General features: G+C 34.8%; 1 protein-coding gene across 1 annotated transcript in view; it reads right to left on the minus strand.

Annotated features, from left to right (window-relative positions):
* Window positions 1-25,476, minus strand: part of NEGR1 (neuronal growth regulator 1) — a gene marked incomplete at both ends in the record, with an annotated part of 888,972 nt that overhangs the window by 176,366 nt on the left and 687,130 nt on the right. Inside the window, 2 exons of the mRNA XM_080692943.1 lie at window positions 9,920-10,071; window positions 24,998-25,118. Coding sequence (XP_080549069.1) covers window positions 9,920-10,071; window positions 24,998-25,118 — 273 coding nt within the window. The remainder of the gene's footprint in view (window positions 1-9,919; window positions 10,072-24,997; window positions 25,119-25,476) is intronic.

Raw genomic sequence — 25,476 nt, forward strand, 5'->3', positions numbered from 1 at the left:
AAGAAATGGGCAACTGAACTGAATAGACACTTCACAAAAGAAGAGATACAAATGGCCAATAGATACATGAAAAGATGCTCTACATAATTAGCCATCAGGAAGATACAAATCAAAACCACACTGATATTCCACCTAACCCCAGTCAGAGTGGCAAGCATAGAGAAATCAAATAACAAATACTGGCGAGGATGTGGGGAAAGAGGAACTCTTACACTGTTGGTGGGAATGCAAACTAGTTCAGCCACTTTGGAGATCTGTGTGGAGATTCCTTAGAGAACTGGGAATAGACCCATCATATGATCCAGCTCTACCACTCCTGGGTATTTTTCCAAAGGAGTTGAAATCAGCGAACTACAGCAACATATGGATACCTTTGTTCATAGCAGCACAATACCTAATAGCCAAAATATGGAACCAACTTAGGTCCCCATCAACAGATGAATGGATTGCATAATTATGGAAAATACACACAATGGAATTCTATTCAGCTATAAAGAAGAACAAAATCTTGTCATTTGCAAGAAGATGGAAAATCCTGGAGAGCATTATGTTAACTGAGATCAGCCAAGCACAGAAAGAGAATAGACCTATCTTTCCTCTAATATGCCTAAACTAGGGAGCATAGGGGATACCAGAGGGACTCCAGATAATGGAAAGGAAATCTCAGCAAAGTTTGAATGGAAAGATAGGAGAGGAAGAAGGCTAAACTTGATTAATGATGGTCTTACATCTGTATATATGTAAAAGTATGAATATAGCATGGTTACCCTGGACAATCACTGGTGGGAGGTGGGGAAAGGAAAACAGGGGTTCAGTTTAAATGTGTACTATATATTTTCAATAAAAATGTATAAAATTAAAAAAAACAGAAAAGTATAATAATAACAGGAATAAAAGGAAGGAAAGAATCAATGAGTATGGTAGTAAGGAAAATAAAATAGTAGATGAGAGATTATTGTGGTGGTGATGTGTGGCAGTCTAAAATTATTTTGGCACATGAGGCCCCTTCTCTCCGATGCTGTTGGCAGAAGAAATGTCTGGGAAATACAGGTGGTTCTGCCACAAGAAGCAAAATGGGTGTAAGAAATGATGTAAAATTTGAGCTTCAGCAGGCATTATGCTAATTTGAGAAAAATAATCCTTTCAAGTTGTCTTTTTCCAGTGGAGCCAGGCCTGCAGAGCTCTTTGTTGTACATCCTTTGCTTAAGCAAGTCTTTTTAAAAATGTGTTCACACTGTTAATATGACTCAGTTTGGTTTTATCATTCTTCTACAATTTTAAGCATATTGTTATAATCTTAAACTATAGTGCTCTCATGAAGTTATGGCTATTTGAGAAAATAAAAATATTCCTGGAGATAGGGACACTAATTCCTAGAACATTATTAATATCCTGCCTGTTTTAGGAAAATACACTCTTATATCTTGTCTTCCAAATTATTTTAGAAAACCTGTGACTCCTTCTAAGTGGACTGAGTAGTAACCTGAATGGATCTTTGACAAGAATTATGATCTGCCTCACTAATTAGGCAACTAATTGGATTGATTTAAAACATCAAAGGAAGGAAATGAAGTGTATAAAACTATCTAAAACCACATTTTAGAACTAGGTAACTCAAATTGATTCTTTGCCTTATAACTGTTGCAATAAAATACTGGCTTAAAAAAAGGTAAAAATTGGGAAAAATTTCAACTTCCTATAAATGTCTGGTCATGGCATAGGTGAAATAACATTTTCACATAAGCAAGTCTTCTTGATTTATTTAAATATTATTTAAGGATATGCTGGGCAGATAGCTAATTTGTGTCTCTGTAGAGGAATTCAATTGAATTACACTTACAAGCAAGGAAATCCAGCCTGTGCTGAATAGACACATTCAATGAGGACACACCATTTTTAGTCCCTTCCCTAGCAGTTTTATGGATACTAAAACTGAATTTACAGTGCTTTAGAGAAAGTATGGCCCATTGAAATATTATTGCTTTCACAGTTAATCCTTCCTCTTTTGCCTGTATTTGAAATATCAAAATGATACAAAAACGAAGCCTATCAATTTCATCTTACTTCTTTTTTGGTGAAATATTCTATTAATTGTGCTTTATACTTGGAGAAATGACAAGTTTAATATTCATGGCACTCATCATTTGATAATAATTATCTTTCTTTCCGCACATATCACAAGGTCTTTTATTTCCATTTTTCAGAGAAAATATTTTCATTTTTTAGAGAAAATATTTCCATTTTTCAGAGAAACAAAGTACCAAAGTAAAGGTAGGAGAGAGTAGCTCAGTCTTTACCACCTTTTTCTGTGCTCAGATAATTAGATCATGCTCCTAATTAGTCACAGATATAGGAAAAACAGTGCACTTTGGGGGGGGGTATGTTTAAAGAGACTTCTCAGAAATAATGGGAAGGAAATCTCTTACACGGCATCCATTACAGTCTCTCTCAGAGAAAAGACAAGAAAATTCACTGTAGAAGGAAGGGTGTGTTAGAACATTTCCTTCAGGCTGAAAAGGTTGGCAAGTTTTCATTTTTATGAAGCCCTAATAGCCACAACCCCCATAGACGCAGGGTCACATTTTGGCCCAATTTGTTATAGGGTTAGAGTCGTGTGAAATAAAAGAGCAAGCCAAGGAGGTCTACTGCAGTGCCTTTTCATAGGTTGCTGACCAACAGAATTGAAACTGTGAACATAAAGGAAATTTCCCTGGAGAGTAACATTCTTTGTAGAGATGACAAAATGATTAGGCTAACAGAGCTTTTGAGCTAAACTTTATGGAAACTTACCACAAAGCCAAACACATTAAAATGCAATTTCTTCTGTCAATAAAAAATAATTTTCAGTTCCATGACAAAATGCACTAGAGGGAACATTCTAGTAGCATTTTCACCTTGTTAAGGAGTAGGTACAACTTTTTAAGTAAGTGCATATGTGTGTGTATGTGAGTGTGTGTATGTGTATGTATGTGTGTATGTGTGTGTGTGAGAGAGGTGTGACTACATATAAGCTCACTTGTATTGCTGAAATATAACTTGGAATTTAGTTTTTCTAGTCTCTTTGTTTTATGGATGAATAAACTCAGGCCGGGAAGTTAAGTGATAAAAATCTATCCTATTTAAGGCCAGACCTATACTGATTCCCAGGGTTCTTTGTAAAATCCCATGACTAAAATTTGTTTTTTTCTATGTCTTTTAATACCTAATTCTCACAAGCTTGCAACATTTCAAGGCTGATCAATGACAACAGCAAATACCAAAGTTCTCTTCTCCCTTTGGCATTTACTGACCCCCTGTCAGCCTGGAGATGTATGTGCAGTACCAGTAGCTTGAAGATGCAGCTGTCGAATTACCTCCTAACCTCAGAGAAACACAACGGTAGGATAATTAATCTTGTCCAGCCCTCTCTATCAAGCTTCCCATTCTTTTTCTCATTCATTACAAATGAGTGCTTATATGCCTGGCTGAATTAATTAATAATTCTAATAAAAAGTACAATAGCATAAGTATATATAGATACATTAAGAATTGAAGAACCAGTGCTCTTAATTTGGATATAAAGTGAGATCGTTATAGAGTTGCTCAGATTATGCAAATTTGAGCTTCTTCATGTTTACTTTACTCTTCAATGCTTAGATTACATATAACAAGAGGAAGAAAATGAAAGTAATATTTAATCTTTAACTTTTTGTATTAGGCACCGTATTGGCCATTTTATATGTCCTATTTCATTTAATCCTTATAACAATCCTATAACAATGAAGTTTTGTTTCCTTTTCTATTTTTAAGGGAGATGATGAAAGCTCAAAGTAGAGACTGGGGAACTGTCCAAAGTCTCTTCAGCAGGATTATGCTTTCAACTCATACCTGTTTAATTCAAAGCTTTTGATGCTCCAACTATAGAAAGAGAAAGAATGCAGAAAAAAGGCTAGATAATGCTGTTCCAGTTCCAGTTACGGTGTTTGAGGTTAGGCTCTGGTTCACCTTTTCAGGACTTTAGTTTCCTCATCTATAAAATGAAAAAACTGCTCTAGCCTAGAGGTTTTCAAATCAAATTCTCTGAATCATTTTGACATTTGACAGAGTTCCGTGTCACTATGCAGTGTGACAGGAAGAAAAACATAACAAAGAGTTTCTCAATCTTACTGCCAAGAAAACCAAATGAATTCCAATTTCCAATTTTATCTTTGTTATGCAGTAATGCACAGCATATGACCTTTTAGTCAATGTTGAAATGTATAGAAGATAGTGGCTTCATAAGACTATGAAAAATTGACTTGAAAAATTGATACAGCCTCCTGACATCATAGCTGTCATAACATGTTAGCAAAATGCACTACTCATGTGATTTGTAAACACACCTGCTGCATCAGTCTCATAAAAGTATAGCATATAAGTATACTATATAATACTTGAAAATGATAAGTAAGATACTAGTTTATGTATTTACTCTACTATGGATTTTATCACTATTTCCGAGTATACTCTTACTTAATAAAAATAATTGTTTATCAAAAACAGAATGTACTGTTATACTGGCACAATTTCATGTGTTTTTGGTTGACTGTGTCTCTTGACTATATCATTCATTTTTTGTGCTTGATTTAATCTCATTGATTTTTTCATCATGGCAATGCAACAAAAAGTTATATCATAAGAACACACACACACATACACACATACACACACATCATATAGCCTAGGTATATAATATGATACAGTAACATGGTTAGTGTAAGTATACTCTATGGTGTTAGTATAATGATGAAATTGGTTAACAATGCATTTCCTAGAACACAGTGTCATTATTAGGGACCCATGGCTAGACAGTAAATGTTTTTATAAGGTTTCTTTGGAAGAAAAGATCCCATTGCTTAAGAAAATGGGAATAAAATTGACTAGCTCATATCATAGTCTATAAAGTTCTGTCGACTGACATGGATAACTAAACTTCTGGTATCTTCTACATTGGCTTTCTGCTAGTGGCAATTGGTAATGTGGAATATCTCAGGTGCCAACAGTCATTCTGACTGCTTCAGCCTGTTAGGGATCATCTTTCTTATATGGCACAGAATGGTCATTTTGTAATTCTCTTCTTCAAAATACACAGATTCTAGGGGGAGAAAAAATCCTTTTGCTTCACACATGCTCCATTTCAGGGAATTCACTTGGTGACTATGTCTCTGTGTGTTCTATTTGACAGTGTTCCATTTGATAGGTCTGTAAATCTCTACCAAAATCTACCTACAATTGTGGCCTTTATTTCTGTTAAGTATTTATTATGAGGACATCCAGAAAAAAAAAAGCTTTCCATTAACATCTCAATGCTGTGAGGATAAAGCAAGTTGGCTCAGCCAGCACTCTGTTCTCAGTAATCACCAGATCTAAATTTATCACTGCCTCTTTTGACCAAAATGGAAGCCCTATATCTCTTTTAAATTCCTGGCAGGGAAATAATTTTTTATCTACAACATGCATCATTTAAATGTGTAGTATCACATTTCACAAGGAATCAGGGTTCATTAAAGTAGGGTAAAGTAAGAAAGAGCTCACACAGTAGCTTACTGGCATTTAGGGACAGGTGAAGTAAGCACAGAGCTGAGTATATCACTTGCAAAGTGCACAGTTGATTGCAGGTTCAACAAATCAGTCAATAAGTACTGTTTACTTTTATCAGTTGAATCTAAACATAGAAAAGCTGTCATGCTACCTACATTCTTACTTTCTCTGGTTGCCTCTTCCAGTTAGCTTTTGGATGCCAGGTGCTGACATACTTTTTATTTCAAAAGCAGACATGCACATCAAATTAAATAGGCTGAGAAGAAATACTCTTTGAGAGGAGATTTTCTGGTGAGTTAAATAGTACTGACTGTACATAGCATTTAAAATCAGAACTTCATTATTGTCTCCACAGGGTAGCCAAGGCAAGTAAATAAGTTTCGGTAAGTCCTTTGAATGTTTTATGTATAATACTTCTGAGATAAATGTGTTGCTACTTTGAATAAATGCATGTATGTGCAAAGGTAAAAAAGTCACTACAGCATCATCAGGACCTATTTTCTAGCAAAAGATTTCACACCATACTTGTGAGGACATCTTCAAGGGCAGTTTGGCATCCACAGTGTAGCAATGCTACTATTATCTGTTTATAAACTATTAGAAAAGACTCTGTCAACAGTAAGGCTAGATTTGTCCCATATTTTCATATATTAGGTCTCAGAAAAGGGTTGTATTAAACCAAATATGTGTGAATCTTAACACTTTGCTTTGCTTATGTAGCTTTATTCCTTCTTAATTTTCCTTCCTTAATACACGTCCTAAAGTAAATATTTGTTCTTTTGTGAAAGCAAGAAGCAGAGAATATATGATATGTTTTACTTATAGAAATGACTGTGAATTACCAGTTTCTGATTTCCCTCTAAAATGATGGTGCACATTTGATGAATTGGACCCATAGATGGCAGGATGGGACTATTCAGTCCATATTCTTTAAGAAACAGATAGACATAAAAGAATCATCTATTTGATTGTTCATGTTCAAGAAGCAAAACACACAGGTGAAAAACAATAAAATGAAGAATTCTGAGTCTCAAACATTTTACTTAATAAAGCAATTTTCTATGAGTAGTTATCACAGTGTCATTCATTATGAATTACGAATTATAGCTTGCCAATCTTTTTGGTGATCTGAAAAATATGAGTTATTATAAGCCACAAGTAGATGATAATAGTTTTGTAATAGTCTCTGGGTTTATCCTAATAGTATGACTGAAGAGCTCATTTCTAGTGGCTAGAGCTCTGTTGGAATGTTGTGATCCAGGCTGAATGTTGGTTATTGATTAGTGTTATGGCAGGCAATTCCCATTTCCAATCATCCTATATTTGGATTTATTAACTATTGGTGAAAGCATGACAATTTTCTTATTCAAAACATGTATCATAGCTGGCCGTGGTGGTGCACAGTTGTAATCCCCGTGCTTGGGAGGTTGAAACTGGAGGATTGCACAGGTTCAGAGCCATCCTCAGTTACTTAGTGAGGCTCTCGGCAACTTAGTGAGACCCTGTTTCCAAATAAAGTATAAAAAATAGGTCTGGGAGATAGAGAATAATAAAAAAATAGGCCCAGAGGTAGAGAAGTCCCTGGGTTCCACCCCAGTACCACACACACACACACACACACACACCCCAAAACATGTATCATGTATTATCATGTACACCGATGGGGGGTCTTTTGGGTCTACCTTTTTTCTCCTGAACAAGAAAACAGGCAATTAACATTATATACTTCTTTACTTATAGAAATGACTTTTCTTTAGGACATATATATATATATATATATATATATATATATACATATCAAATATATTTGTAGGTTTTATTAGCTTTTTGTAGGTTTTATTAGCTTTTTGTTATTTGTGTGTGTATATATATATAGTCACACTAAATATTGGATCACATTAGGACTAGCTTCTATTCTTGGATTAATTTTCTAAAGTTTGAACACCTTCCCATTCAGAGACTTTGAAGATGTGATAGAAGTTCTTATGGTGGGACATATGTACATTTGTGGTACTGGGGGTTAAACTCAGGAACATTCTACATCTACCAATCCATATTCTATTTATTATGTTGAAATAGGGTCTAACTAAGCTGCTGAGAGTCTTTTTAAGCTGCTGAGACTGGTCTCGAACCTGTGATCTTTCTTTCTCAGCTTCCCAAGTAGTGGGATTACAGGTATTCACCACTATGCCCAACTTGAGCATTTATCTCAAGAACGAGTTATTATACATAAAAGACTAGCACCTTAATTCTTAAGAAAAAGCTAATAAAATGTGCAAAAAATAAAATTACATTATATGCAGAGATTTATGAGGTATATGTTGCAAATGATATGAATGATTTCCAACTTTGTTGATAAACAGTACAGTGTGTTGGTTAAAAGCTTGGACTCTGAAGCCAGACATTTTATTTTGTCACTTACTATTTGATTTTGGTCACAAAATATCTTTTTAAGTTTCCTTATCTGTAAGTAGTGAACTATAAAACCTAAACATTTGAGTTGTATGAGAATTAAGTAAACAAATTCCTATACAAATCAGAATACACTGCATGTGGTGGCGCACACTTGTAATCCCACAAACAAAATAATTACTGTAATACAGACTAGAAATACGTAATGTAGTAAGTTTTTCAGATGTCAAAATTTCATATATAGACATTTCATCAAAGTTCCACATTATATTCATAATTACCTATATAATTTGCACATTTTTTTATTTATGAAATTAAAAATTATACAATATTTAGTGGTAACTCAGCCTAAAGAAAGTCAGTTGCAGAGAGAGAGAGGAGAGAGATCATAAGGGTCCATTCTGAATATTGCACATCTAGAAGCCTTTCAGTACTACCTTATTTCCAGGTCATTATGTTACAGTTGTCTGAGTAAAAGAAACATTTACGTAAGTGACATTTGTTCTTAATATGTCACATTTATTGCTATTCCAGTTTTGAAAATGAAGATGTGATTTAGAATTTAGATAGCATAAAAGTTAATATGCTCTTAAGCTTTAAATTTTTCTTTACTTTGCCTTTTAAATTCATTTATCCTTTCAGGTGCTTGAATATTTAAACTACTTAAAATATTAATAATATACCAAAGAAGTATCAATATTTATACTGAATTGTAATTTATACTTTCCCATACTATAGTCAATGGTTTATTTTGTCTATAATCATACTAAATAAATCATAGTCATGGAAGAAACTTAAGCAAGTATGTTGTACTATGGTTATTGCAGGGCAAGCAAATATTTTATTCAAAATTGAATATTAAGAAATACAAAGCTAAATAATAAAAAAGTATGCAAATAGAGACATCTTATTTGGTAGCAGAGTTTCTTAAATGGTAGTAATTCAAAGTTCCTAAATCATGGACTTGTAATGGTAATAGTACATTTTTAAGTAGATTGGATGTCACATATTCTATCATTGTTTCAAAAAATGGAAAGGATAATTTCTGTGATAAACGATCCAAAATTTGCATTTTCAGAGATAGCTTACCATCAGAGGATGATAATATGAATATCTATGTCATGTTATAACAAAAGTATTATATATATATTGCCTATAACTGTGAAATTTAAAGGGAAGGAGTACTTTAGTATTCTTTGAACATTTTGAGAAACATTGTTTAAAAATTAGAAAATTGTATAGTTACAACAATTTGTTGGTTACTTGACTTCTAAAAAGTACAAAAATTAATTTCAGGAGTAAATGATACAAGTTTCTCTCCCTTTAACAAATGTCTGTTTTGCCCCTTTTTATTCATATCTCATCCTTATCCTTAGAAACTAACATTATCAATGAAGTTTTTTTAGTAATCCATTAAGTTGTATTTCAAAATATAATCTTAAATAAAAATGCTATCTATATAAATATTTGTCCATGATTAATTTACTTACTATTCCATCTTATTTATGACATGTAAAATTCTGGCTACTCCATGATGAGTGTCTAAAGGAAACCAACCAAGAGTAAATTCAACTCATAAAGCCATAATTAATCTGTGCTTCAAGATAACATATGCATTTTTAAAAAAACAAAAAAGCAAACAAACAAAAACTCCAATTAAACCAACCATCCTGAGTCAAAAGACGATTCAACTACCCTATTATTTATGTATCCTTTTCCTCTTTTTCTCTTAGCTCTAAGATACTTTTCTGCACACATGTAGATTTATATAGGAATTTCTAATTCTCAAATACTCATATTACTTGGAGACAAAATGTCCTCTGTGAAAGAAATGTGTCATATCAAAATGAGTTCTAAAATAAGTACACTCCTTTCTTAGGTTTTATCTCTGAGGATATATGGGAGCCAGGTGGCCCTGGGAACATTTTTGCAACATCGTGCTACTTACGGTTGAGAGGCAGGCTCGCATTGGTCGTGCCCAGCTTATTGGCAGCCACACAGGTATAGTTGCCAAAGTGCTCCTGTGTCACGTTGGTAACAGTGAGAATGGATCTTGTGCTAAAATTTTGAATAATAATTCCTTGCTGGCCATTGAAGAGCCTAGAAGACAAAATAATTTGCAGGTAAATATGTATTATGAACGCTAGTTTAATTTTTACCTTAGATGAGATAGTCATGCCAACCCATAGACAGTTTGATAATACCAGTGTTGGCATAAAGCAGTGTAATACTACAATTATTTTTCTTTGCACTTGTAAACTTGAGGAGAGTTGCATGACAGCTGGAGACTCCTATGGGATTATTTGTGTTCTACAACAAACTGAGCATGGATATTCACATGTCCTATTTATGCACTGTTTTGTACTTTAGAAAATTAAACACACCATAGCAATGGTATTACATCTATTAAAGTCAAAAAGAGTGAAATGAAAGAGATATAAAGATTCCACTTAAGGAAGAAACTGATGGTTTATAGATAATATGTTTAGGGTATTTCAGGTAAAATTATTGGATAACTCCCAGGAAACTTGATCCCTACAACCATAATAGGATGGTTTTAAATTCAAAGTCAATACTACTTTATTATTATCATGGACAACCCAGATTTCCATAAAACCTAGAAAGTGATAGCATTATAGTATAACATCTAAAACTGAGCCACATTTCTACCATATTTTAAGAATTGGCACAAGAGAAAGTTCTTAAACTTCTTGTCTTTCATATGAGTCTGATTACATTTATTCTGATTCTACTCTGGCTATCCAATCATCTGTCTCCAGGCTTAGCTCCAAAAGCCTCCACCCTCAACTTAGCATGCCTTCACATTGCTGGCACAAACCATGTCTACTCTTACTTAACCCTCTTCCTGAATCTTCTGTCTGTCTCTTACATACCTTCTTTTTTTCTTCTGTGAAGGCTTTTTCAACAGTACTGGGGATTGAACCCAAGGACATTGTACCTTTGAGCTGTACTCCCAGTCCTATTTTATTGTATTATTTAAAATTTTGAAACAAGATCTCACTAGGTTGTGGAAGGCCTCTTAAATTGCTGAGGCTGGCCATGAACCTGTGATCCTCCTGTCTCAGCATCTAAAGTTCTGAGATTACAGGCATGTGCCATTACACCTGGTTCTATTACATTGTACCTCTGATCTATACCCCCAGCTCTCTTTTTAGTCTTTTCATTTCTGAAATAGGGTCTCACTGAGTTGCAAAGGGCCTCACTAAGTAGCCGAAGCTGTCCACCAATGGTAATCCTCCAGTCTCTGCCTCCCGAATTCTAGGATTTTAAGCGTACGCCATGACCCCTAGCTGGTTCTTCCCTTCTAATGATGTAGGCCTGACCTAAGATCTCTCTGTCTCTCCCTATCATCTATCTATCTGTCTGTCTGTCTGTCTGTCTATCGATATCTTTCTCAGTCTCTTTCTCTTTGTCTCTCTCTCTCTCTCCATTTATCTAATACTTCTTAAATTATTTTCTTCTCTGTCTGCTTTCCTTGCATTTTTCTTCTAGTGATTTTCACATACACAGCTTTTATGAACCAAATAATTTAATTATTTAAGCTCCTAAAAAGACAAGGCCATGTGGAAATACTTTCCTTGATGTTTGGATCATACATATCTCTTTATAGCACTATCCCTGGTACATAATAAGTAGTACACAGGCCAAGGGAGTCCAGGCAATTTTCTCCCAACACACGTTTATTAAACTTCTCTTCAGTGGCCCCTTTAAGTAATTTTCTGTCTATATGTGAATTCTGCTACAAGGAAGATTCCAACACGATTTTAACTTCTCCTTGACTAATCCCGGATTTACATTGAGGGATGTACTGCTCCCAAGGTGAGCTATATATAAATTTGTTGTCCAAATGGTATGTTAGTTTTTTTTAATGTGTTTTAGTACTAAATATTTTTTACATGAAGATACTAATAAGTGATATCCCATGAGAATTAAACTCCTTTGCATTGTGTTATGTGAATTATACCTAAATTTATATAAAATATACCATAGTAAAATGCAGATTAAAATAAGTAGTCATACTTGATTATTTCAGGAATTTCTTATATTTTTCACATAATAGCTAAATTTGACTCACCCAACATGTAAACTTCAATCAGAATAACAAAATTTTGAGTTGAGTAAATATCAAACAAAATTTAATTTGTGCAGTAAGTCTAGTGATCCCCAAACCTGACACAAGAAAATAGGACATTAAACATCTAATATATGGCAATTTTATTCTTCTTTCTCATATTTCAAGCATATTATCATTCATGTTAAATTCCTGCAGTGATTATTGCTTATTTTTATGCATTACATTAATAAGCTAGTATATGTGTACACACAAATAAATACTACTGGGGAATGAACCTCCAGGCACTCTACCTCTAAGCTATATCCTCATCCATTTTTTTTGAAACAGGCTCTTGATAAGTTGCTGAGGCTGGCCTTGAACTTGAAGTCTTTCTGTCTCATCATTCCAAGTACTAGAACTACAAGCATGTTTACCACACCTGTCTATTAACTTCATTTTTAATTTATAAGTGTTAGTTAGATATAAAAGCACAGTTTTTGTAGCTCTACAAGCTTCAGCATTATGGCTCAAATCAATTTACCTACACCTCTGTTATAAACACATTTTCCAGAGGAATCAACAACTCCCTGGACTACTAAATCACTTTTGTGCCCCATCTACCAAAATTGAGATCATTTTGTTGCTAAAGAATTAGAAGAAATTGACCAGTATCTTCAACTGGCTTGATTCTGGGGAGACAGTCTCAATGAAGTATATTTAGACACCTCATGTTTATGTTCTCTATGGCTGACTTCCTGAATGAGTTGCCTTTGCATTATCTGCTCTAGAATGTACCTGGAGGCAAAGCTCCAGATGTTGCTGAGTCATCAGCATCTTTGTATTCACTGGCCCATTTTGGTCCTTTGGCCCTTAGTATTGTGTGCATCTCTACCAAAGTGTCACATTAGTGTTCCAACCCCTGCTACTTAGATCACCCAGATAGGCCCTTATGGCCAATTAAAAAAAATGTATTTTTCCTAGGGGACTTTCTTCCTTATAGTGAAAACTACCTTTCTGAGCTTACTTAGAAAGTTCAAAAATTGCTTTCTCCTACAGTTGCTAGTTTTAGAAGTGTTGTCTTATCACCCATCATTTAAGACCTTATCTTTTCAGCACAACAAAACTTCAACAAAACCCTGTTTGGGCCTGGCAGATGGCTGGGAGGGCCTTTTTAAAGATGCTTTTGAGATGGTATACAACTCTAGAGGACATACTTCTATTATTGTCTTGAAGGTATCTGGTGCTGGGGACTTTTTCAAATATTTAGATCAATTCTGAAAATATTAATTAAATTGTTAATAATGAGTTCTATGCTGAGTTATTTGAAACTAAGCTGGGCAGTACATGAATTCTGCCCTTGAGAAGGTCAAAGTTGAGAAGAAGAATCAGAATTTGAAAAAAGTATTTATAATAGACCAACATAGCCACCCTTAATTATTGGATGTAGAAATTTGAGCCATGTCTTGAAGTGTCAGAATTCATGGCCTTCATCTCATTAAAAATATGAATAAAAGAACTCAGTTGATGACTTTTTTCTTGTTGAAACAGATTTGTTCTGAGATGGTTGGCTATAACAATATTTTCTACAAAAGGACTCATTCCTGTATTGACAGATTACAGAATGAAAGATGCTTTCTTGTAGCTTTTCCTTCCACTGAAAAAGCAAGAAATTCTACTGAGCTAGCAGTTAAATACAGCATTTCTTTCCTCAGCAGTAGATCAGCAGCATACGGAGCTTTCTAGGAAATACCTGGTCATTTTTCTCTGATGCATTTTTACCATAGGGGATGTGGTTATAAGATCCTTCTATTACGGTAGACCTCACTGTCCTCTACCTTCTGACACCAATAGAAGTTTGCTCCATATCGAGGACCATTACCTCTCACTTTTCTTCCTTCTGCCTCTTGCCAATACCTCATAAATCTGTAAACTGCAGGCTATTTGCTTTGCCAGCACATAAGTGACACAGCCCGACCCACTAACTAGTTCTGAATTAGAATAGTCCCTATATTTTCTAGTGTCAGTCAGAAGTAGCACATGGGAAGCATGCTAATAACTAGACACTGCATTTCTGACTCATGAAATGCTCATGAACTTTACAATCACAATCTCCCTCAGGCCATAGCTATCTTGGATGACCAGAAGAGCCTGTAGCAACATCACCACAGAAAACCTGACCACATAGCCATGAGCAGCAATTGTTAAGATTGCAAAAATAAATGGAGCAGCCGCATTCCACCTTTTTTCATTTTAAATATAAATCCAACCTTACTCCATATTTTGTGATTATTGTTCACTATCTGTCTTTCCAGGTCAGGAATAACAATACACATTATAGGCTCTGCAACCTTACTGTACTTCTATTCTTTTCAGTGTGAGCAGGATTGCTTTATATACATGAGAAATGTTAGCTGTTCTCAGTACACTTATGCCTGAAGTAGCCTAACAGTAAAAATATAGCATTGTATACAAAGGTGTTAATTTCATGTGTTAAGAACACATGAAATTGTCATTCAGAAGACACATAAACAATTTCAAATGTTTATATCAACTGATCTTCACAACAACCTTAAGACATAGGTGTTACTAGTCCTGTTTTACTAATGAAGCAAAAGAACATTAGAGAGATTAAGCTAATTCATCTTTTACCATCTGACAATCAGCAGAACCAACATTCAAATCTAGGTCTCCTTACTACTGATACCCTCTCATCCTAGATAGAATTCAAATCATCAGGTGGAAACCTCAGATGTGTTTGAGTTTGGAAATCATGGGAGCTTTAAGAAAATTGAGCTGAGCCAGGGAGTAAACCAATGGAGTTTAATAGCCAACTGATATGTGACATCTATGCCAAGAAAACCAGGTTCCATCCAAGGAGTGAGTCTAATGGGATAGAAAATCAAACCAACCAACAAACTAACTAACTAAGCTTCATTTTGTCTAGCTATTTGCATATTTCTCAGGGCTCCCTTGCGACTATTTATTTGAACTTAATTATGATTTTTACTTTTACAGCAGCTAGGGTGAACCTCCAATGGAGTCAGTCTCTTGGGATACTCAGCTTCAGATAAGAAGCACAAAATAGATTTTTTCTTTCTCCCTCCTCAAACTACTTCTCTCTCTCTCTCTCTCTCTTTCTCTCTCTCTCTCTCTCTCTCTCTCTCTCTCTCTCTCTCTCTCACACACACACACACACACACACACACACACACACACACACAAATATTGTTAGTTTTTCTTCCCTTGGTTCTCTAAAAATTTGGATGCCCAGGAAGTAATTTTTGCATGCATAACTGAATGAATTATGCTATTATGAATTTGTAGTTCTTAGTTTTTCATCTGTGAAATGGGTAAAATGAAGCCAATAACAAAGTGATATGAGTGTTTTTAAAATATGTAATGTGTAATATTCATGCACATATATAACAAATGCAGTAGACACCAGATTATGATAGGTGATATTATTGTTCAATGACAGAGTGTGTTTCTTAGACAGAACAGATACATTTCCTCTCATATGGCAGCCAAATATTAAATATTGAGCATACAGGAAATTATTTTTAAAGAAAAGATCTAAAGATCTAGAGAGTGACTGGAAAGATTATGGTATCAGGATTTCAAGATGTGCCAAATTCTGTATCAATTATATGCACAATATCAACTTCATCTAGGCTTTTCACAGATGTGCAGGATAGATAACAAAAAATAATAAAAGTAAAATGGAGGAGTAAAAACTGCTAGAAATCAGAGAGAAATGAAAATTTATGTGAAAATGCTGCTATAGCAACCTATTGGTTTATTGTATGGCTCAATACTTAAGGCTTAAAAGCAATATGGTATCATTTATTCCTAGGAACAGACTAGAGAATATCATTCATCACTGTCTTAGCCCCAAGGGGTATCTATCTTTAGTTGTGCATTTGAATAAATTAATGTGATTATAATACATTAGGATTCTTTAATGATTCTAGACTTTATTAAGCTATTTAAAATTTATGTCTTGTTTACTTTATCAATTTTAATGAAATTCATAATTTTAGATAGGAGACTGTTGGGCTGTGATGGTTTCGTTTGCACAGGGAGGATCATCTTTTTTAACCCTACATCAAATAAACAAAGGCTACAGTACAGGTGACAAACAGCCCCTGACACAGTGAGTTCCTGTATCCCTGACAACCTGGCCTATGACTGCATTTCTCCCCTCTGCTTGAACTGCTTTTCTAATATCAATATGCCCATGATTGTAATGCCAAATTTCATCCTACAGTATAACAATACAACCATTTGCTGTGATTACTTAAAAAAAGGAAGCCGGAATTGAGCAATAGAAACCACCTTCTTTCTCTATTGCCATATAGGATTTACAGTGTCCCACAATCGTGGTTGACAGGATTCACCTGTATGAATACTCTTAACGGAGCTTTAAAATGAATAAAAATCACAATGGTTTTTATTTTATAATTATTTGAAGGCTATAATTGATTCTTGCAACACTGTGTTATTCATGCCAAATGCCACTAGGTGTTGGGAATATGAGTGTGAACAATAGAATCCTAATTCTCAGAAAGGTAAGAGTTTACTAAGAGAGATGGGCAAGTAAACAGAGTTGAGGATCACTTAGTGTTTGGACAGAGGTGAGCACATGGGAATGCATTTGAAGACCTTCCTCCCCAAATAGGGAAGGCTCTGGATATCTTTCCTGGAGGGAGTGACATCTGCATAGAGACTGAAAGACTAGTTAGTGGATGACAGAGAGCCAAAAGCTAGCCACAGATGGGTCTGTGCGTGGAAGGGCTTAGAGGCAAAGGGGCCAACACATGGTTAGGTCTGGAAGGCAGTGATCATGTACAATTAGGGAGCTGAAGTCTTCCAGGTTGGCTATGGCTCAAGTTGTAAGAGGGAAAAATGGCAAGATTCAAAGGAAGAGAAATGAGTAGGGCTAGAAGCTAAAGGCCTCCCCAGCCACACTGTGGAGTTATTTTATCCAAGTACAGTGAAGAACCATTGATAGGCTTCATTTATAAAGTGATAAGATCAAAATTTATTTTGAAATGATCAATATGAATATTAGAACACAACCAAATTCCAGAGTACAACTGATGTACTATGCATGCAGTAGTCACACCCTGATTCCTGTCTGTCTCAAATCAAACTCAATAGGGTCCCTCCCAGTCCACTTTTCTTGCTCTATAGCCTCAGCTACTGGGCCTACCATTCATCTTCTCATCTGGATAGAAAAATCTTGAATTCTTGTCAAACTGTTTTCCTACCTAATTGGTCATGGAAGTGTATAAATGCTGCCACTTCTCTCTCTTGCTTTGTAACTGCACAGTCAGTATTCTAATTGAAGGCACATTGTATCTTTCCCATCCATTACTCCCACCTTCCCTAAAAAACATGGTAGGGTCTAAATTGCTGTACTATTAAAAAAAAAAAAACCTTCAGAAGCTTCCTAGTACTCATGTAATCCAGCACAAATGTCTTATCATATTTTAGACTAAGTCTTTCTCTAAGGCACCTGGCTAACTTTACTTCCTAGTACACCTGAATTCATATCCTTTACCCCAAGGCATTAAGAAACAACTACACAATGCTCACATGGCATTGACTATATTATTTCTTTGCCCATGATTATTCTTTTCCTCTTATAATGTTTGAAAGTGGTGTTTATCATTTGTTGTCTAGCACAAAAGCTAACTTTGTCCTGAAGAATTCTTTAATCCTCTGATTCAAGCTGAAGAACTCTACCTGTGTTTTTTCACAGGACTCCAGCAAGGGATTCCTTAGGATTTTCTAACTTAGTGCTTATTTCATTTTAGTGACTTTTATGACAAATTCTATACTCTACATCTGAGAATCCCAACTGGAGTTGACCCACTTTTCCCTTTGTTTGGCTGACCCATGTTCTAGATAGAATGCTATGTGTTTGTATCTCAGGTGGGCATGTGTGTCCTCATTTCCAGTAATTGAAAATGCTCTCACTTGCTTCACATAGTCTTCCTTTACCTCCCTGGTCTTCATGACAGAAATATCACTAGAATGAAATAAATAACATAACATAAAAATGAGATAACACAACACTAGAAATGCATGTTTTGTCAATTCTGGAAATTTGCTGAAGAAGTAATGTCTTGAGTTAGGAGGGAATTTTTTTTTAAGATCATGTATGTATTACAATATTATCTGGGTAGCCTAGGATTCATGGGCTCATGCTATCCTCTTGTCTCAGCTTTTCAAGCACCTGGGACTATAGCTGCTCACCATTTTACCCAGCCCAGGAAAATTCATTTTTTAACCTAAAGAGGTAATAAAATTATTTTCAATGCCCTTCTAAATAAAAAAATAATTTTTAACTCTGGTAAAAATGACCTTGTAGATAATAGGAGAGAGAGAGAGAGAGAGAGAGAGAGAGAGAGAGAGAGAGAGAGAGAGAGAGAGAGAGAGAGAGAGAAATAGATTTTCAGTGATGTGACGTCTGAGTAATCAAAGTTGGGTAAAATATAAATGAGACAGATTCTGACATGGAAGTCAGGAGATTTATTTTACTTCTCATCCTGTACTTTTCCTCAATAAATACTTTTATCTGCATGAGTTAATTCCTCAGGTGTAATGCCATTTGATCAATTTAAGGAATAATAAGGTAAGTATATACGTATGTACGTATGTTTGTGGGTGTGTATTCCACTTAAATTGCCTCTTTTTTTTCTTTCTTTCTCATATGGCACCCAACCTTAAAGACTTGACAGTGTAAGTTAAATATACAATGTGGCCAGGCATGGTGGCGCACGCTTGTAATCCCCGTGCTTGGGAGGCGAAGACAGGAGGATCGCACAGGTTCGAAGCCAGCAGCTGGCTTAAGAGACCCTCTTTCAAAAATATAAAAGTAGGTCTGGGAGTGTAGCCCGGAAGTAGAAGGGTTTCCAGGAACCCCAGTACCACCAAAAATAAATAAATAAATAAATAAAGTGCAATTTGCCAAGCCACTATATATGATAATGCTTTTAAAATCAGAATACACTATACAGATGTAATGTGCTCATAATTTTGACAAAAATAAATTGCATAAACACAATAAAGAAAGAGGATCACTGAAGACACAAAGAAATATTCTAGTTTATTTTCTGGTTTTCTTAAAAATATGAAAAATAGAGAAGACCCCTCTTACCATATTCCTTCAACAAAGTGAATATTCACATAAAATGTATGGCCTTCCTAGACAATTAGTAAATATTCTAGACTAGGGAGAAGGAGAGGAATGATAACTATAGTTTGTTATGATTTCTCAAGTTGATCTTACCTTGGTAAAGCCAAGAATAAAAGATCATTATCTAAAGTGAAACGTAACATTAACCTGATTAAATAGGTCATGATGCTTTTGTGCAAAGTGCACATGGAATATCTTAACAAATAAATACTTTACATGGTTTATTGTAGGCATTTTTCTATCCTTTCAGTGATTTCTGAATATATTTTGTGTGTTTGTTCATGCATACTTTATGTATATCTATAACTCATCCTTCATGCCAAGAAAAATTGCTAATGGTCATTGCATTTTCTCAGTAACAAAATTGTAAAGAGTGATTTAAAAATGAATAGACTAAGTTTAAAATATGTAATTTACAATGTCAAGATATTATAATTACCATACTGTCAAATAAAAATAATCAATTTTAGATGCTTTTTTTAGTTTTTTACTGATGCTTTAATAATTTCAATATGTTAATGTATATTTATTTTTCATTCATGAGAGTATTTATAGCATTTGTAACTTCTGCCTTCTTAACTGAAATTAGGATAGAGGATTAAGAAATAAACACAGTGGAAATTAAAGAATTCCATAAAGTATTGCTACTATCATCTCTTTACCTAAAAACAGAAAAAATGAATATATTACTATTTAATATCATTTACTCATCTTTTTATTTTTAACTTACAAATAATAATTGTTTATATTTGTAGGATACAATGTGGTATGTTAATATATTTATAGATTATGAAATAAGAAAATCAAGCTAATTAACATATCCATCACCTAAAAGCCTGGAGCAGTTAAACTGGTTGTGAGAAATCAGAAGGCATGACTTTCCAGCCCTCAGGCTTGAATTTCAAGAAATCTAGAAAAAGAGGAGGGAATTCATAGACAGAGCAAAATTCTAATCTAAAGCTAGTTAGTAATGTCAGCTTTAAGTGATACATTACCCATGCTTCTGAAAAATCTATTGAAATGTAGTCCATTAAATGTATGCTTTTACTCTTGACCCTAAGGTTACGGATAACATTCTATTAATAATATACTGTTATTAAGCAATAGGTTAGTTTTATTTCATATCATTAGAGATATTATTTGCTTAAAGGTACTTTGGATGTTCTGAAATTGTCCTTTTATTGCATATAAGAAGTATGTTTCTTACTATAAACCATTATTATTTTTGAGAAAATGGTTAAAATTTTGGCTCTCTATATAACTGATTGCCAAGATCTGATTTTACTAATACTAAAATGTTTAGGGAGTAAAATTTAAGTCCGGTGTGATTATCCCTTCTAAGTGTGCTGAAAGAAACTATAGTGCTAAAACATGACTATCTTAAACAAAGGAATAATATTTTTATAGTAAGCATAAATTTTAGTTATCATCACAATGCTTATTTAAACAGTGCAATAAACTAGGTCAAATGGCTAATGTTGATATGAAAGGCAATTAGATAATCTATAAGAGATTGGGAGCCATCTTTGAGAATGGTATCTGACAACTGCTATCTCTTGATATTTATTTTATATTCTCATATTGTCCCCTTCCACATGAAGTAGGGTTACCCTGTGTCACTAATAAGATTTGACAGAAATGACAGAACATGACTTCTGTGACCAAGTTATAAAAGATAACTTGGGTAGCTAGTTCTGTAAGAGACCTGGTGCCTTGTCACAAAGACATTCAAGCAGCCCTCTGGAGATAGCCACATGGCAATTATCTGAGGCCATCTGCCCATAGCTAACACTAGCACTAACTTGCTGGAAAGGTAAGTGAGTTACCTTAGGAGCAGATCCCCTGGCCCAAATTAAGCCTTTGATGGCCACAGGCAGGTGACATCTTGATTACAGCCTTATCAGAGACTCAGAGCCTTAACCATCAAGCCAAACTGCTCCAGGTCTCTTGACCCACTGGAAATGTTTGAGATTATAAATGTGTATGAGTTAAGTTGTTGAGTTTAGGGTTAATCTGTTAAAATAGCAAGGGATAACTAATAATGGGAGGAGATATAAGGAAAAAACATAGGCTGAGTGGTTGATAAATCTAAAATGTGTACTGAAGTAAACTTAAAGCTTAGTGCCACCGGACTGGCTATTTTCTCTCATGTCTTAAATGTGTAACCAGTGAATCTTAATGAAGAATAAATGAGTAAAAATAATTTAAAGGACCTTGAATGTGATATATATATATATATATATATATATATATATATATATATATAAAATATTTTCTTTCAGTTGTGCTTGCTTTTACAGAATTTCTTTTTAAGTAGTTTCAAGCTAATTATTCATAGCACACAAAAATACATTTTATAGAATGCTGAAGAACTATAGACAAAAGGAGGGTAGGGATATTCAGGCTCCACTTCTATTTTTTTTTGTGTGTATTTATCTGAATGAAAATTTGGCTTTAAGGATCTTGTTGTAGTTTGGCAACTGTGGATTGTACAACTACGAACATAGATAGGCATGCATTAGTTTAGTATTTTGGCTTTCATTCTTTTGGGTAGATACCCCGAAGTGGATTTGCAGGATAATATAAGAACATTATGCTAAGTGAGATTAATCAGTCACAAAAAGTAAAAAATTAGATGCTCTCCCTAATATGCTGAAGCTAGGGAGAAAAAGAGTCATAGAAGGAACTCTAGACTAATAAGGAGAAGCCATAGATTAACAAATAAGACACATAACTGAGGGAGATGGGAGAGGAAAGGGGTAAATTCCCTCATGTACATGATGTACATTCATAAACATATCAAACTCAACATGAGAAGGAGGGAGTGGGGAGGGAATGGGGTTGGCACTGGGGAAGGGCTAAATAAGTGATGAGTATATGTATACCTCTACCATCTTGTACCCCATTAAGATGTATGACTAAAATACAACAATAAAAAATTAAAATAAATAAAAATTAAACAATATAGAAAAGATCTTGATGTAGGAGAAATGGATATTTATAAATATTTCCACAAATATAAGTAAAAGATAGGTACGTTATTTCTAATTATTAATGTAAGCTCCAAGTACAAAAGATCTCTGGGAAGCCAAACTTCTTTAGAGCTTTCAAAAACTTACTCTATTCTAACAAGGTCTGACAGCACCTTGCTCCCAGATAGGGTCTCAGAGGTCAAGAAGACAACTCTGAAACATGTATCTGTCTCTGCAGTGTGTCCACCTAATTCCATTTTCTTGTGTTCTTGATGAAATAAATTGGGAAGTAAAGAGTATCTTATTTTGCAAATCTTTAATGAAAAACAGAAATGTCTATCTTTGGTATTTATCGTTAACATTTTAAATTATTTTTAATAGGTTCTCCTGAGAGGCCATGAAGTACAATAGGTAACATAGTAAAAAGAGCTCCTGGGCTTAAATCTCAGCTCTGCCACTAACTGTATTAACTTGTATAAATAATTTAAAATCACTCTATGCCTTGGTTTCCCCAAGTAAAAGGTAATAATAATAATAATAATAATAATTATTATTATTATTATTATATCTGTTTTGTGAGTTTGTTATGAGAATAAAATGGGGTGATATTTGTTAGTATCTTAGAACACTACCTGTTGAGTAGCAATGGATAGTTTTCATCTTGATGAAGACAGTATTTGAATGAGCTAGAACTTTATGGTAGATCTGCTTAGTGAATGTACTAACAACAATTCAGTGACCAGCATCCTTTTCTTTCCTCTTCTCTGTATTTACTTTGTTTTATTATAGTTTGGAGAAGATTTTTTTATTCTAGCAATATTTGAGAATTTGTATATTTTCTCTAATATAACTCTAAAAATTATGACTATACTTATGGGTGTCTTTCACAAGTTTATATGATTTTCACAACTGCTAGACTTTCCTTAGGTGTTTGAATGATTGGGAAGAATAAATCTGATTTTTTTTCTTGTGAATAAGTGGTTCATATACTTTTTGATAATCTAATAAAAGTTACAGTCTATCACCCCAATAGAGAAAAAATACCAATGAAACTATGAATATAAGTACCAACCAGTTCTTTGCTATATTTGGTACAGGCCAAGAAAGTGGACTGAGGATCTCTGTAGACTTTTTTTTTTTTTGACAATAGTTTCTGAATTTAGAAAAGACAGAATAAGAGAGGAAAAAAATCTAGGACATCACAAAATATTAGAAATGAGATGGCCTTTAGCTACAGATCTTTTATAGAAACTACAAGAAATAATTCTTTCACAGATCACCTTTTAATTCCAATTTCAGAAAGAAAGTACATGCTTGTATCACATCAATTGTAGCAATATGTAAATAAGTTCTTATGTGACTTTGCCAGTTCTCTGTTCAGACATTAGTTGTAATTAGTCATGACTTGAGTATGTAAACTCCATATATATGTACTGAATTCTATGTAATTCTTACTATTTGTTTTTTTAAAGACTAAAAATATGGCAATTTTCATATGGTCCAGCATATCATTTTCTTTTTTTTAAAGTTCAGTACTGGGGATTGAACCCAGGTGCACTCTACCTCTGTTCTATGCTCCCTGTTCTATTTTTTATTCTTTATTTTGAAACAGGGTCTCACTAAGTTGCAGAGGGCCTCACTAAGTAGCCGCGGCTGGGCTGTGAACCTGTGATCCTCCTGTCTCAGCTTCCCAAGTAGTAGGATTACAAGCATGCACACCCCTATGCCTGGCTTATAACATTTTCTTGAATATGTCCATTACTTAGATTTTTTAAAAAGTGGTACTGGGGATAGAACTAAGGAGCATTCTACCTATGAGCTATACTACCGGCCTTTAAAAAAATTAATTTTGAAATAGGATGTCACTAATTTTCTGAGGGTCTTATTACACTGGTGAGTTTGCTCTTGAACCTATGATCCTCCTGCCTTAGCCTACCAAGTACTGGAATTATAGTAGTATATCACCATGTCTGGCTAAGCTATCTTCCCTCCAATTTGAAGCAAAATACATATGGTACAGATAATAACCTCCCCTCTGCATTATATCCTTCGCTTAACCAACAGGGGTTTCATGCTTTTTTGATGGCTTGATGAAAGCAGTTCAAGAGATTTGAATGAGCCTACTGATTGAAAGGAAAGAGAAAGTTCCCAATCTCTCTCTTATTCAACGGCTCTTACCAAGGTGTCTGGGGTTACTCAAGGGCACAATCATACAGACCTGATGTTGGAGTAGCCCTAAAATCCCCTTGGTTAGTCCTTTAATGATGTATTTTATCTCCTCTCCAGCCTCCTTAGTGCTAGAATATCTTAAACACAGAGTCCTATAAAACAAAAAGTCCCTCTGTCTCAGAGGAGGAAGGCAGGTGAAAGGGCTGCGGCTTCTCGAGGAAGCTGCAGGGACAGCAGCTCCAATTGCATTTGAAGTGCTCTTGTGGAAGCTCTGCCCAGATCCTTCAGAGGCAGGTTCACTTCCCAAGTACATGAGTTTCAGGCAGAGCTGGTGTGCACGCTCAGGAGGGAGGGAGAGAAGTGAAAGGCATCAGCAAAGGGGGATTTGCAGGCATTTCTGGGATTATATAAACCAATGTGGACATTTCTTCTGGAAGCTATTAGCTACTCATCCCTCCAACATGGACCCCTTCAGTTTGCCTGGCCATGAGGAGGCTGCTGAGAATCATTCAAGCCAGTTAAAGAAATCGCTTCAAGTACGTATCTGAAACACAAACACCTTAGCTCCCAGTGTGCGCCACACAGCAATATTCTCAAAGTCCTTACTTTTTCTCTCCTTTGTACCATTCGAAGGCCGGAGGCGGCACACCTGCACCTTCACACCTGATCAGTCCGCTGCGTCCAGGGGTCACAGTGCCCGATTTAATTTCCTGAATGGTAGGAGCAACTGCAAAATGAAAAGAAGAGAAGAAAACCCTGGTTGGTAAGGAAAAAATAATCTTTGACAGAAATATAATGTGCACATATTTTTATTCCTTCTATATTCAAAGCAATCTTATGCCTGATAGGCCAATGCATCACATTTTCAATGTTTTATGCTTCAAATACAAGACTAGTCATTTTCAGCTTCATTTTTCAAGTTGGACAATAGATGAATGTTCTCAGGGAGTGCAGAGTAAACGTAATACATTTTGGCCTTGCTTCCTATTGGAAAAATGGCATGGCAAAGGGAACACTTCATCTATACCCAGTCAAACTACACCCAATAACAGCTCTCATTCGTTGAGTGAGCACCGGAAGCTAGT

This window comes from Muscardinus avellanarius (assembly GCF_963383645.1).
Source record: "Muscardinus avellanarius genome assembly, chromosome: 3".
In the NCBI taxonomy this organism is placed as follows: domain Eukaryota; kingdom Metazoa; phylum Chordata; class Mammalia; order Rodentia; family Gliridae; genus Muscardinus; species Muscardinus avellanarius.